We start from the raw sequence: 16,421 nt of genomic DNA on the forward strand, positions 1-16,421 counted from the left end.
TAAATGTTCCTGACCCTAACAATGGAACTTCCCCCCAAAATGAGGCAAAACACCCTCCTCCCCAAGATAACTGAAAAGAGAAATAAAACTAGATTTCAACACTCCTGTTTCATAATTAATAAAACAAGGAGACCAAAAAAGGGGGGAAATAGAAAACCAAAAAAATATTATCAACAAGATTGATCTGACACTTATAGAACACTCCATCAAACAGCAGAGTATAGATTTTTTCGATGCACTTGGAATATTTACCAGGGTAGACTGTATTCTGGGCCACAAATCATAACAAATTTAAAAGGATTAAAATTATATAAAAATATGTTCTGTAATTTTAAAAGAATTAAGCTATAAATCCATAACAGTAAGAGCTCTGACATTTTTTTAAAAAGATGGAAAATGTTAAAATATTTTAAAATAATTCTTAGCCAAGCAAGACAATCACAAGAGATATTAGATGTAATTTTATTTATTTATTTTTATATTATTTATTTATTTATTTTTTGGCTGTGCCGCGTGGCATGTGGTTCTCTGACCAAGGATCAAACCTGTGCCCCCTGCAGTGGAAGCATGGAGTCTTAACCACTGGACCACTGGGGAAGTCACAGATGTAATCTTAAATTGAATGAAAAACACATTATATGAAAATCTGTGGGATCAGCTAAAGTAGTGCTTAAAGGGAAATGTATAACAAAAAATATTTATATTAGAAAAGATAAATGCTCAAATCAATGACATAAACTTCAACTGTAACAACCTAGAAAAAGAAGAAATTAAACCCAAAGCAAGAAGAAAAAATTAATGGACAAACATCAATGAAACTGAAAAGAGAAAACCCAATAAAATCAGATATTTGAAAAGATCAATAAGATTGATAAACCTAACATCACATTGATCTAAGTACATAAATAATAAAAAAAGAAAGGACACAAAATACCAATTCCTGAAAGATACAAACTATCAAAACTCGCTCAAAAAGAAATAGATTAATTGAACAGTTCTAAATCTACTGAAGAAATTAAGTTCTTAGTTAAAACCTTCAAACAAAGAAAACTCCAGGACAGAAAGCTTCAATAACAAATTCTACCAAACATTTAAGAGTAAAACAGTAACAATTCTAAATAATCACTTCCCTCCACCCACCCCACCCAGGGGTACACACACAGAAAAAGGAAAATCATTTTAGGAGGCCAGCATTATCCTGATACAAAAAGACATTACAAGCATAGAAAAAATAACCCTCATAAACATAGATGTAAAAATTCCCCCCCAAAAAATTAGCAAATCAAATCTAACAATATAGAAAAGACAGATAATACATCATGACCAAGATGAGGTTTTTCCTGGAAATGTAAGGCTACCTCAAGATTTGAAAACAGATCATTACAGGGCTTCCCTGGTGGCGCAGTGGTTAAGAATCTGCCTGCCAATACAGGGGAAACGGATTTGAGCTCTGGTCCAGGAAGATCCCACATGCAGCGGAGCAACTAAGCCCGTGCGCCACAACTACTGAGCCTGCGCTCTAGAGCCTGCGAGCCATAACTACTGAGCCCACGAGCCACAGCTACTGAAGCCCGTGTGCCTAGAGCCCGTTCTCTGCAACAAGAGAAGCCACTGCAATGAAAAGCCTGCACACTGCAATGAAGAGTAGCCCTCCTTTGCCGCAACTAGAGAAAGCCCGCGCACAGCAACAAAGACCCAACACAGTCAAAATAAATAAAATAAAATTAATTAATTAAAAAAAACAGATCATTATAGTTCATGATACTGAAAAACAATAGAATCATCTCAATAGATACAGAAAAAGCATGACAAAATTCAACATCCATTCATGATAAAAAATTCTCAGCAAACTAGAACAGAACTTCCTTAACTTGACACAAAAAAATGCCTAATGCAAAACCTAAATCTAACATCATATTGATGATGAAAGACTATAAGCTTTCCGCATAAGATCAGGAACAAGGCAAGGATATTTGCTGTCACCACTCTTGTTCTGGAAGTTCCTGCAAGTACAATAAAGCAAGCAAGAAAAAGAGAAAGGCACACATGTTGAAAATGAAAAGGTATTAATGTTTCTGTTTGCCAACATGATTGGCCCAAGGAATCGCCACACATAATCTCTTAAAAGTAAAGAGTGCAGTCAAAAGTGAGAGAGTGGCATGGACATATATACGCTACCAAACGTAAAATAGATAGCTAGTGGGAAGCAGCCGCATAGCACAGGGAGATCAGCTCGGTGCTTTGTGACCACCTAGAGGGGTGGGAGAGGGGGGTTGGGAGGGAGGGAGATGCAGAGGGAAGAGATATGGGAACATATGTATATGTATAACTGATTCACTTTGTTATAAAGCAGAAACTAACACACCATTGTAAAGCAATTATACTCCAATAAAGATGTAAAAAAAAAAAAAGTAAAGAGTGCTTTAGCAAGGTTGTTGAAATGTAATTTATATTTAAAAAATCAATTGTTTTTCTATAAACTAGTAAAAAATGAATGGATATTAATATTTTAAATACCATTTTCAATAGCACCAAATATTAAACTATTTAGTTGTAATAATGTGCAAGATCTGCATTCAAAAACTATAAAACAATAAAACTATGATAAGAGAAATCCAGAAAGGACTAAATATGAAGAGATAAACCACGTTCATGGAATGGAAGTCTCAATGCATTAAGATATCAATTCATCCCATATTAATCTATAGATTCAATACTATCTCAATCAAAATTCCAGCAGGATTTTCTGTAGGTACTGGCAACTTGATTCTAAACTGTTTATGGGAAAGCAGAGAAAGTAAAGAGCTAAAATCATTTTCAAGAACAAAGATGAAGGATTCACACTAAATGATTTCAAGACTTAAGCTACAAATCAAGACAATGTGGTATAGTAAAAGAAGAAATACACAGATTAATATAGAATCTAAAAAATGTCACACCCTTCTATCAGAAATGGACAGATACAGCAAGCAGAAAATCAGTAAGGACACAGTTGAACTCAACAGAACCATAAATCAACTGAATATAATTGATATCTACATATTACTTTATCCAACAACAGTGGGATACACATTCTTCTCAAAGTCACATGCAACATTCATCCATTCTGAGCCGTAAAACACACCTTAACAAATTTAAAAGAATGGAAATCATACAGTGTATTTCTTAGACCACAATGGAATTATACTTGGAGATCAAACAACATGCTTCTAAGTAATACATAAGTCAAATAAAAAACCTCAAGCGAAATTTAAGAATATTTTGAACTAAATGAGAATGAAGATATAACTTATCAAAATCTGTGGGATGCAGCACTCAGAGGAAAATTTATAGCACTGAATGCACATATTAAGCAAAGAAAAAAGATGCAAAATCAATAATCTGAGCTTCCAATTTAGGAAACTAGAAATAGAAGTGCAAATTAAATCTAAAGTAAGCAGAAGGGAAGTAATAAAAATTAGAGCAAAAGTCAATAAATTAAAATCAGGAAGTCAATAGAGAAAACCAATGAAACCAAAAGCTGGTTTGAAAAGATCAATTAAATCGATAAGCCTCAATGCAATCTGTAACAAAATCTCAATGAAGTTTTTTTTTGCAGAAATAGAATGAAATCCATCCTAAGATTTATGTGGAATCTTAATAGATCTAAAATAGCCAAAACAATCTTGAAAAAGAAGAAAAAATAATGGAAGACTCACTTCCTGATTTCAAAACAAAGCTACAGTAATCAAAACAGTATGGTAGTGGCATAATGACAAATATATAGACCAGTGGAAAAGAACAGAGTCCAAAAATAAGCCCTCAGAGATATGATAAAATGATTTTTAACTAGGGTGCTAAGACTTTTCAATGGAGAAAGGACAATCTTTTCAACAAGTGGTTCTGGGAAAACTGGATATTCACATGTAAAAAATGAAGTCAGACCCTTACTTTACACCATATACAAAAGTGAACTCAAAATGGATCAAAGCCACAAATGTAAGAGCTAAAACCATAAAACTGTTAGAAGGAAAAATAGGCCATAAGCTTTATTACATTGGATTTGGCAATGACTTCTTGAATATGACACGAAAGGCACAGGCAACAAAAGAAAAAAATAGGCAATTTGGAATTCATCAGTATGAAAAAATTGTGTGCATCAAAGCACATATTAATAAATCATATATAATGGATATTTGATAATCATGATAAGGGATTAATATTCAGAATACATAGAGAACTCCAAAACTCAATAACAACAAAACCCAATTAAAAAATTGGCATAGGACCTGAATAAACCTTTCTCCTCAGAAGATATACAAATGGCTAATAAGCACATGAAAAAATGTTCAACATCACTATCACTGGGGAAATGCCAGCAAAGCAAAACCACAGTAAGATACCACTTCATACCCATTAAAATCATTATTAAAAAAAAAAGGAAAAATAAAAGAACAGGTATTGGCAAGGATGTGGAGAAATGGAAATAGTTGGGTACTGTTGGTGGGAATATAAAATGGTGCAGCCATTGTGGGAAACAGAATGGCAGTTCCTAAAAAAATTAAGTATGTATCATATGATCCAGCAATTCCATTTCTGAGTATATACCCAGAAGAACTTAAAGCAGGGATATGAAGAGATATTTTGCCATTCATGTTCATAGCAGCATTATTTACAATAGCCAGAAAGGGGAAGCAACCAAGTGTCTATCCATCAACGAATGAAACAAAATGTGGTATATTCATACAATAGATTATTTTTTGGTCTTATAAAAGAACAAAATTCTAACACATGCTACAACATGGATGAACCTAAAAGACATTATGCTAAGTGAAATAAACCAGTCACAAGAAACAGAAATTAGAAAGGTGATTGCCAGGGGCTGGTGAAGGGGGAATGGGGAGTTACTGTTTCAGTAAAACAGAAACAGCTTCTGACACAGAGTTTCAGGTTTGCAATACGAAAAAGGTTCTATGGATTGACAGTGGTGAAGGATGCACAACAATGTGAAGGTACTTAATGCCATTAAGCAGTATACTTTAAAATGGTTAAAATGGTTTATTTTATGTGTATCTTAATACAATTTAAAATCAAGGGACTTCCCTTGTGGCGCAGTGGTTAAGAACCTGCCTGCCAATGCAGGGGACACGGGTTCAATCCCTGCTCTGGGAAGATCCCACATGCCGCGGAGCAACTAACCCCGTGTGCCACAACTACTGAGACCACGTGCCACAACTACTGAAGCCCATGCGCCTAGACTCCATGCTCCGCAAGAAGAGAAGCCACTGCAATGAGAAGCACACGCACCGCAAAGAAGAGTAGCCCCCGCTTGCCACAACGAAGACCCAATGCAGCCAAAAATAAATTAAAAAAAATAAAATCAGTAAGTAATTTAAAAAAAAAATCTCTTCCTACTTAAATTCTCTTCCTACTTAAATTACTTCTATTTTCCTGAGGAAGTACACAAGTATTCTCAATAAAGGCTACCCCACTACATTATTTTTTTTAAAAAAAGTTTAATTAATGTAGCTTTGTATTCCAACATAAAAATGTCAATTGTAGCACAATTCTCTAAATAATTCAGAAATTCGAAGATAATTTCTTAAAGCAATTGCGAAGCGAAGTATTACAATCTATATATACTGTGGGTAAACAACTTGCTACTTTCTGATCTAAAACTTTTTTGGGGTCAAGCCAGTCATGTCATTTCCCTTTTACAGAATAGGACAGCTCTATCATTGTGAAATAACGTTTTCAATGGTAGAGCCACCCTTGCCTATCTATCCACTAGTCTGCAAGTTACATGTTGAAAAGAAGGAAAGGGCAAAGAAATTAAGGCTATTAAGATAAAGGAAACCTGTTAACAGGGCTTTATAAATATAATGATGAGAAGAACCAGGCCAAAACAAGACAGTAAGGTTAACAGAAACGAATGAATAGTAAAGATGGATATACCAAAATAAAAAAAAACAAAAATAGAAGAGAGGTAAATTAAATTGGCAGAAAGAGGGCTTCCCTGGTGGAGCAGTGGTTAAGAATCCGCCTGCCAATGCAGGGGACACGGATTTGAGCCTTGGTCCAGGAAGATCCCACATGCCATGGAGCAACTAAGCCCATGCACCACAACTACTGAGCCTGCGCTCTAGAGCCCGCAAGCCACAACTACTGAGCCCATGTGCCACAACTAATGAAGCCCGCGCGTCTAGAGCCCGTGCCGTGCAACAAGAGAAGCTATGACAATGAGAAGCCCGTGCACCACAACGAAGAGTAGCCCCCGCTCACCACAACTAGAGAAAGCCCGCACACAGCAACGAAGACCCAACACAGCCAAAAATAAATAAATAAATTTATATTTTAAAAAAAAATTGGCAGAAAGAGATGTAGAATTTTTGCCTTGAAACATGATAAACTTCATTAAAAGATTCTGGTATGCAGTCAGAATTTAATATAATTCAAAATACAGAGATGTCTGAAGTTCATTTCATGGTATATATAAAGGAACTGGTTATAAAAATGTCACAGTGTGGCATGAACCCAGAAAACATTATCATAATGAAGATGCAGCATATTCATTTTTCTTTCACTCCAAGAAATATAGATTTTTGTGCTTAGTAGATTATGTTTAGAATAATCAGTAATCACAAAGGATTGTTATGAGTTTCAATAAATATCTGCATCTCTGTCAGTAAAAGGAATTAAGGTGGGGGAGGGAACTCAAATAGTACCTTTTGCATCATCAGAACCCGAAGCCAAGAGTTTAGGATCCATCAAATTAAAGTCAACACTCCAACACCTTTTCTCATGCTCCTGGATGGAGAAGGAAGACAAAGTAGTCTCAAACAGAATATAGATCTTAAAATAAATAAAGCAAAACAAACAAAGTGATACCAATTTATCACTATGGTGGGAGGGAAAAGAACTGGTTATGAAAACAAATGAGATGCAAAGTAGTTCCTAAACTTTTTATATACACATTTACAAAATTACTGCTTTTGGAAATTCATTTGATACATTCTACAAATGCAAGAAGTCTGAAGAGATGCTTCAGAGAAGCATCTCTTTGGAATTACATAGGTATAGAAAATGCTAAATAATGACTTTAAATTTGTAACTATAAAACACATGAAGCTCTACAATTATTAAAAAGTGGAAATGTGATACTTAAAACAAGTAACTAGTAACCTTATTTACCTGATAGACCTTTGACCTCTGTCCTGTGAATCCATCCCATAGGATGACGGTGCCTTCATAATCACTGCTGGCTAACAGGTTCTTATGGTAACTACTCCAACTGATACAGCTGAAAGAAAGGAATACTGTTAAGCCTCATTTTACATAAAATAAATAACAATGGGTACAAAGAATTTTGATGTGTTCAGAAAGATTAGAACCCTTTCAAAATGGTTTACATGAGTTCACAATCATTATTCTGCCCACAATACATCTGGGAAGAAAGGTATCAAATAATTCCCAGATTTTTCAACTGAAACTACCAAGTTATGACCTGTAACCACTTTTCATGCTCGTCACGAGCTTGAAGATGGATATGATGAGCCTAAAGTTGCTACTGGCCATCCTTGATACATGAGAAAAGCACGTCTGTAAGTGAAGATAATAGAGGCCAAGGGGGCAATAACATGCCATGGCAGAATGACAGACCTAATCAGACTATTTAGGCCCCTGGATCCAGCTGTGCCCAATCATATAAACCAATAAACTGGTTTGAATTGGATTTCTGTATTTACACCCAAATCTTAACTAATGTAAGTGTATGACTGAAATTTCAATTAAATGCATTTAACAGTTAGAATTAAATAAACTTTTAACATTTATGGTTTCAGCTATTCTCAAATGTTTCAAAACTGAGAATGCGACATCTAAAAATACACTCTTTTGGTTAGACACATATGCACATCATGCATACAGTAAAGCTAATGTATATTATAGAAAAAAGTCACCTAGAAAGCAAAGCAATTAACCTAGGTGATTTCCAAGCATTTGAACACAAAGCTTTTTTGTTCTCTACTAGTTGCATTCATGCTAAATTTTAGGGGTTGGAAGAGTTCATTTGCAACTTTAAGTATACTTGTTAGAATTTCTGGGAGAAATTATATGAAACAGTTAAGAGCCTTGGATTTAGATAGACCTGAGCTTAAATTCCAGATCTGCAACTTACTAGCTGCGGCTTTGGGTAATTTAGTTCACTTTCACAATTGGTGTGCTCCAAATTGGTTTTAGGCAAGCTTACATATTGATCCTTTCAGCCCCAAGCCCATAGTTTCCAGCCTTGAACTGTTTCCTTCTCTTTATTCCAAGATGCATAGAGTACTGCCATAATTTTTACATATGTCAAGACAGAAAAGGTAAACCCTCTAATCCATATTTTCATTATAGTAACATTTACTTGATGTGGGCCAAGTACTGTGCTGAGTGCATTATGTGGATTTACTTAAAGTACAATCCTATGAAATACATATTAGTATTAGAGCCCCTATTTTATAAATGAGTAGCATGAAATGGTTAGAAGCACAGATTCTGGAACCAAACTACTTCTGTTTGAATCCTGGCTCCTCCAGAGAATAGCTGTGCAATCTTAAGCAAGTTAATGAACGTTTTTGTGCTTCAGCTTCCTTGTGTATAAAATGGGGCAACAACGGTCAGCTTAAGACAAAGCACTTAGGACAATGCCTGCCACATTAGATTTCAATAAAGTTATGTCTTACTCACGTTGTATTCTTTTCACTTAGGAATAAAGTATATAAACTAATAACTATACCAGATTCTCAATCATGAGCACCACTGATGAATGAGCACTATCAGCCTACCATTTTTATGAACGAATTAGAAAACAAAAAAGAAAGCTATAACAAATAAAGACTACAATACTTGCTACATTATTAACATTATTAAAATGAGTACATATACACACTGACTATATGTGTCATTCATCCAGATAAAAAAGGTACAAGGATGACTGGAAAATGTTGAAAGTTCTAAATAAATTTATTATTAAGTGATTTCCTTACATCACTCCCTTTTAAGCCAGTGCCTATGAAAACAGGGAAGCTTGTTTTAAAAATACAGATTCTAGGATTCCTCCAAGATTTGGGGGTGGGGCATGGGGCGGGGGTGGAGATCAGAAGTAGGGTCCAGTTTCTGCAGCCTTAACAGTACTCAGGGTTTAAAAAGCACTAATTATGAACTCTAATCCCTAATACATGAAACTTAAATACTATGCCCTCATGAAAAGAAGCAAAATGTTCTTCTGAAAAGAATTCTTAAAACTGTAAACAATTATAATGTTTAGATATACGCATGCTAGAGGAAAAATTCTTAACTCTGAGACACTATTCATTGGGCTACGGGCAGAAGACCTAAATAGACATTTCTCCAAAGAAGATATACAGATTGCCAACAAACACATGAAAGAATGTTCAACATCATTAATCATTAGAGAAATGCAAATCAAAACTACAATGAGATATCATCTCACACCGGTCAGAATGGCCATCATCAAAAAATCTAGAAATAAATGCTGGAGAGGGTGTGGAGAAAAGGGAAACCTTCTGAACTGTTGGTGGGAATATAAATTGATACAGCCACTATGGAGAACAGTATGGAGTTTCCTTAAAAAACTACAAATAGACCTACCATACGACCCAGCAATCCCACTACTGGGCATATACCCTGAAAAACCATAATTCAAAAAGAGTCATGTACCAAAATGTTCATTCATTGCAGCTCTATTTACAATAGCCAGGACATGGAAGCAACCTAAGTGTCCATCATCGGATGAATGGGTAAAGATGTGGCACATATATACAATGGAATATTACTCAGCCATAAAAAGAAACGAAATTGAGATATCTGTAGTGAGGTGGGTGGACCTAGAGTCTGTCATACAGAGTGAAGTAAGTCAGAAAGACAAAAACAAATACCGTATGCTAACACATATATATGTAACCTAAGGAATAATAAAAAAAAAGGTCACGAAGAACCTAGGGGTAGGACGGGAATAAAGACACAGACCTACTAGAGAACAGACTTGAGGATATGGGGAGTGGGAAGGGTAAGCTGTGACAAAGTGGGAGAGTGGCATGGACATATATACACTACCAAACGTAAAATAGATAGCTAGTGGGAAGCAGCCACATAGCACAGGGAAATAGCTAGGTGGCTTGTGACCACCTAGAGGGGTGGGATAGAGAGGGTGGGAGGGAGGGAGACACAAGAGGGAAGAGATATGGGAACATATGTATACGTATAACTGATTCACTGTGTTATAAAGCAGAAACTAACACACCAGTGTAAAGCAATTATACTCCAATAAAGATGTTAAAAAAAAATACCCCATGAAAGGCCATCTACAATAAAGACCTTTATTTGATTAAGTGAAAGAAAGAGGATTTTCATCTGGCAAACAGAAAAACACTAACTACTAACCCCCACAGGGAAAAAGCAACCCATGTCTATAAAAAAGATATTCTGACGTATCCTCTGTATACAATTAAAGTGTTCACCATGAATGAGTAAGGAGTCTCACGAAAAGGTACCATAACAAACTCATACTAATTATAGATACTAACTGTTATATACACACTGCATTAGGCCAAGGAAATAATGTAAATACCTGATTTTGGAATTGCAGGTCATTTCATTTTCAGGGTAATGAATATCCACCGCATCCTGAATGACTGTGCCATATTCATAGACTTTAATCTTCTTTGTAACCCCAGCAATTGCAAAGTAGTCACAATCCCGGTCAAATTCAATACTAAGGGAAAAAGTACATACGTGGGTCAGTAAGACTATTTACCTACCCTTGTGATGTTTACAGTGACAACATTTCAGAATTTGTTTTTTTCTATTTCTAAAGTGATTCTGTCTACAAGGATAATAGATCTACTTGAAATGCCCTCAAATTGTACTAGACCTTATGTCCAGATTAAGTCATTGTCAAGGCATATAAAATTACAAGTGGTGGAGAACTGTGCACAGCTACACAATTCTGAACCATAGATGGTTCTTGTGTTCCTAGTAACTTGACATGTTTTTCAATTTGGCTTTAGTAACCATATTACAAACGACACACCCAACTGTCAAGGCTAACAAGTAATACTGCAAAAGTAGTGAGGGAAGATTCAATAGTTTGGCACATTAAAAATACGTCAAAAGAGAATTGCCAATAAATCTTTCCATAAATTCTAGCTATTTCCCTTCCTACCATACTGTGGGGATGATAGGATTTCACAATTTTTAAAGTTATTTAATAAATAAATGAGTACACAAGCTGAATTACTGAAGCGATTAAGGAAGAGGTGATGACAAAAGGATAAAATACACATAAGAATGGAATCTTTGAATAATCATTATGTTTCCCCCAATCCATTTCTAATCTCCCAATCAGATATGATCTCTCTGATTTATGAACCACAAACAAACAAGGGAAAAACTAAAAATCTCTCCAATTCAAGTTACTTAGGAAATTCACCCCTCTTACTGACTTTTTAATAGAAGTTTCAAAATAAGCTACTTCAAAGCAGAGCACAAGGCTTTATTCACCTTTATAGACCTCAACTTGGAGTCCTAAAAAAGTTGCTACATAATCAGCAAGAATACTAAGTGACCTAATGGAATTAAGAGTAAAATGAATCATCACATACATTATTTCTCAATGAGTTAAGCATCTTTCTAGAAGCTTATTCATTAATTTTAGAGAATACAAAAGAATTCTTATTGATCTTCAACTAATTATATAATAATAGTAAACATTCATTGACCACTCACTAACTATAACCACTGCACATATTAACTCATTTAATTCTCATCATAACCTATGAGATAAGTATTAATTTATCCACATTTTACACATGAGAAAACTGAGGACTAGAGTTGAGGTAACTTGCCCAAAGCATCTTGTAAGTGGCTAAAATGATATGCTAGTACTCTGCATATTTCAAGCATTTACTAAATGCATACAAATACCTACATGACATACTCTACTGCATAGATTAACTGTGATATCCTTTTACCAAAAAATATATGGTTAGTTAATAATATAGTAAGAATCTTTGCTAAGCTGATAATAAATAAGGAAAATAAGGATACATTAAGAATACTTCCCATAAAAATACACTTTTAAATGCTCAGTTTTCATTATAGCTTTAAATCCTTCCTTAATTTTATAAATTTTTTAAAGGAATTTGATTAAATGTCATTGACTATTGCACAATTCGGCAAATGCTCCCTCCAATACAGTATGACTATGTAGCAATGCAATAGATTTATCTGTACAACAATTTCAGCTGAACTGCTGTCTCAGCTAATGTCATCTGCCCTGCGGACTCTAATCCAGCATAACTGTATTGATGGCAACTATTCATCTATCCCAACTCAATTTATACTCACAGCCTCATGCCACAGAAGGAGAAATATTACTGTGTCTGTCAAAGGACAGAGTTATCAGAAATCCTATCCTTAACAGGAAATTTTGTTATGGCTGAGACTTCAAGGGAATACCAGTTATGTTATCTCTAAATACTTTTCCTCCTCCTACAAACATGCATGGCTAGTAAGTCAAAAACATTCCAAATGTTGTACGAGTAAAAGTCAACATGCCACTTCCAAATTATTTGTTTTTAATACAAAAAAAGTTTAAACACTAACTTATTAAAATAAAAGTCAAAAGATACTGCAGGAAGAAAACTGGCATATAAATTAAAATGCTGTCAAAGGAATGGATTTGATGATATTAAATAAGAAATTGAGTCTATTATTTCTTCCTTTGCTACCTCGTTATTCCACACAGCTCTCTTTTTTCAACAAAGTTATTTTTTAGCTATATCAGATCATTATTAACTCCCATACTAAAAAATTAACTTTTTGTTTTGACTTTACTGCTATCGTTTTCTTACATTCTGGTTCTGTTTTCTTCTTAATATGTTAGTATTACAAGGACCTAGATAGTATCCTTTCTTAATATTCTAGGATATTGAGGTTTTCTGTAGTTTGAAAACAAGATTTTAATAGAAATACTGATCAAAAAGTATAAAGAATAGTATTATTTCTAGTAAATTCTGGTTAAAAGGAAAAAGAAGACAAACAGCTTCCTTTAAAAAAAAAAAAATGCAAGTACTTCCACGTAATTAAGACTCAGAATTTAAGTACTTCCAAACATGAATCATTTGTTCCCAACCTCACACAGATTTAATCATATTTGTTCCCAAAGAAAACAAAGTTAGACTCTAGAAATAGATCATGGAATAACTCAAAAGAATAATGTAGTTTTCAGGTGCAGAGAGCTAATTCAAAATAGATGGGTTCTTATTTCACAATACAGTATTTCAACTGTTTTAATTTATGAAATCTGATAAAACAAAAATAATAAACAATGATTAGTTAGGCTGAAATAAAAACAAAAAGGTAAACAAATTAAAACATACTTGCTTGTGCAATGAAATTCAAAAAAGAACTATAAGAAGTCTTGTTATACAAAATTCATTTCTGCTATCCACTATCACCAGTAATAAAACAAGTGGTTTATGAAAGTTAATTGCAATAATAAATTCAGTTTCATAGAATTTTTTAAATTTAAAAGACATTTTGAAAAATTATATGAATGTGGACTTAAACATGAAAATAAACTGCATTTGTCTTTCACACTTGGAATGTTTCAACTGTTTTTAAAAAGTGATTTATTTAAGCAGTTATAAAATGTAATTCAGCTGTGGGAAACTGGCTATGTTCTTTGTCAAAAGGGCCATCAGTCACGTGATTAAGCATCAAGGCAACAGGCCACACAGGACACCTGATAAATGCATACATCTAGTACCGTGTAGCACAAAGCAATGTAAAGACGTCAATATCTCAAGAAGGGAATTTTGTCAGTATTCCCACTGTCATATTTTTATGTAATTATAAAACATGTATTAGCGAACAAGGTGAATTAATATCCCTGAACACTAGAATCCAATTTATCAAAAGAAAATGTAAAGTGGGGACTTCCCTGGTGGTCCAGTGATTAAGAATCCACCTTCCAATACAGGGGACACAGGTTCGATCCCTGGTCGGGGAACTAAGATCCCACATGCTGCGGGGCAACTAAGCCTGTGTGCCACAACTACAGAGCCCACGTGCACTGGAGCCCGCACACTGCAACTACTGAGTCTGCACGCTCTGGAGCCTGAGTGCCACAACTAGAAAGAAGCCCACACGCCACAACTAGAGAGAAGCCGAGCGCCGCAAGGAAGAGCCCGCATGCTGCAACTAAGACCCGATGCAGCCAAAAATAAATTTAAAAAATAGAATGAAATAAAAAACAAATTTTTAAAAAAAGAAAATGTAAAGTGAACAAAGTTGTTAAAGGTCCAATTCATTACCATGTTAGTGTGCTCCAAGAGACAGGGGCTGCTATAATTTCAAGGAAACAAAGAAAGGTTCAGAAATGGCCTTTTTAATGAAAAGAAATGAGCAGACCTTTAAAGAATACAAACACAGGGAAAGTACTTAAGAATTGAGGTTATTCAACTGACTTTCTTCCAAATCAGTAGTACCTGCGAAAACTTCCATAACATAATTAACACTATGTGTCAAGCATTGTTTTAAGCACTTTACATAAAATATATTTAATCTTCAAATCTCTACTGTATAGATAAGGAAACTGAGGTATACTAAAGTTAAGTACTTTGCTCAACGTTCACTGGATAATTCCAAGTCAAGTCATCTAGTTTCAGAGTCTATGCTCTCAATCACTAAGCAAAACTCCCATTTTAATGAGAACAAAACAGCTAGTCTTCAAGGAACACACACAAAGGCAAGATAAACAGTAATAACAACATAAAATAATGGTACCTACTACATTTTATATATGATAGTAATGACATATCATAATTCATCCTGTGCAACAATTTAAATAGAGGGAGAAAAAAAGAGAGCAAAGTAGCCTCACAGGGTTTATAATTAGTGGGAAAATTTTTTTATTATTATTATTAAAATAAGCAAATGCCAAATGATAAGAACAAAACATGCCAGAGGAGTCAAGAGTCAATGATTACGAAGGCCCACTGGAAGAAAATGGATAATGCTTGAATATTCTCATCCATCAAATAACCAGCGTGCCTGCTATGTGCCAAACATTGACCTAGCTGATGGAAAACCAGGACGTTAAACCAAAACACATTTGATAAATTTGCATAAATATGCATTAACACAAACCTGGACTATTGCAATAGCCTCCTTACAAGTCTGCCAGTCCTGACTTTTATCTTTTCTAATCCATTTGAAGGACTGATATTAGGTAAAATTTCCTAAAACACAGCTCTATTCACATAATTATCTTCATTTACTACCATGAAAAATCCAAACTCCATTACCGAAGATCCTTCACAACCTGGCTTGAATCTTTTCTTAAAACTTATTTTATTTTAAAAAATACATATATGTATAGGCAATGGTTCAAAAAGTATAGAGAAAAGCAAGTCTCCCTCCCAATCTTGCCAAATAAGCACCCGACTGGCCTCCCTAGAGACAATTAATAGTTACAGTTTGTGCATCCTACTAGTTACCCTATGCATGAATAAGCATATATGTATTCATATTCTTTTTTTTAAACAAACACATTGGATGATATTGTACATACAGATTGGCACATCATCCTCTTCCCCCCACCCCTAATAGTATCTTGACAATCACGTCACATCAGTACATATTAGGGCTACGTCATTTTTTCCCCCAGTGGTTGCACAGAATTCCAACATATAGGTATATCATAAATTATTTAACCAGTCTAGCAAGGAACATTTACTATCTAGCATTGTTAAAAAATGCTGCAATAAAATAAATACCCTTCTATGTGTGTCATTTTTCACATATGCAAGAATATCCTTAAATATACCTGGATTATGAAGTGCTAGGTCAAAAATCACGTGCTTTTTAATATAGTTAAATAAAGCTAAACCTTTCTCCATCCAGATTAACACCACTAATAATTTCAATTTCGTCTCTGAATGTTCCATTTATTTTCTAAATCTAACTGAAACCCAGCTCCTCCCTGAAAATGCCGATTCCCCTAAAGCCCTCTCATGTTCCATGTTCAAATAGACTTGGAAATAAAGTCAGTGTCCTCCTTGCTATGCACAGCTTCTTCCAGCCATTCTCCCTCCTCCCTAAAACCTCCCAGGCTCAAAATCTCCTGTAACTTATATCATGCAATTTGATCCTTGTTACTCCTTCTACCAATGCATTAGTTCTTGGAAATTTTAACTTTCAGCTCAATAGCACTCTCTCCAAATCTACCCTTGTCATAATTCTTAATCATTTCAATAATCACATAGATGATTATTCTAATACTCTGGTCTATCAGTTTCTTGACTTTCCCTTCTCCAAAGATCTTTTATTCTGCTCACTTCCATCTCACACAACCATGATCATACCCCAGGCTTTTT

At 34.7% G+C, this 16,421-nt stretch overlaps 1 protein-coding gene across 10 annotated transcripts in view; it reads right to left on the bottom strand.

Moving 5' to 3' along the window:
- The window catches only part of COP1 (COP1 E3 ubiquitin ligase), a 273,107-nt gene that overhangs the window by 104,410 nt on the left and 152,276 nt on the right, over positions 1-16,421 (bottom strand). For all 10 annotated transcript variants that reach the window (XM_067728723.1, XM_067728722.1, XM_067728719.1 and 7 more), the window contains 3 exons: positions 10,610-10,753; positions 7,171-7,279; positions 6,705-6,786 (listed from right to left, as the gene is read on the bottom strand). In XM_067728723.1, coding sequence (XP_067584824.1) covers positions 6,705-6,786; positions 7,171-7,279; positions 10,610-10,753 — 335 coding nt within the window. The remainder of the gene's footprint in view (positions 1-6,704; positions 6,787-7,170; positions 7,280-10,609; positions 10,754-16,421) is intronic.

The sequence above is a fragment of the Pseudorca crassidens genome, chromosome 2, assembly GCF_039906515.1.
Source record: "Pseudorca crassidens isolate mPseCra1 chromosome 2, mPseCra1.hap1, whole genome shotgun sequence".
Taxonomy (NCBI): Eukaryota; Metazoa; Chordata; class Mammalia; order Artiodactyla; family Delphinidae; genus Pseudorca; species Pseudorca crassidens.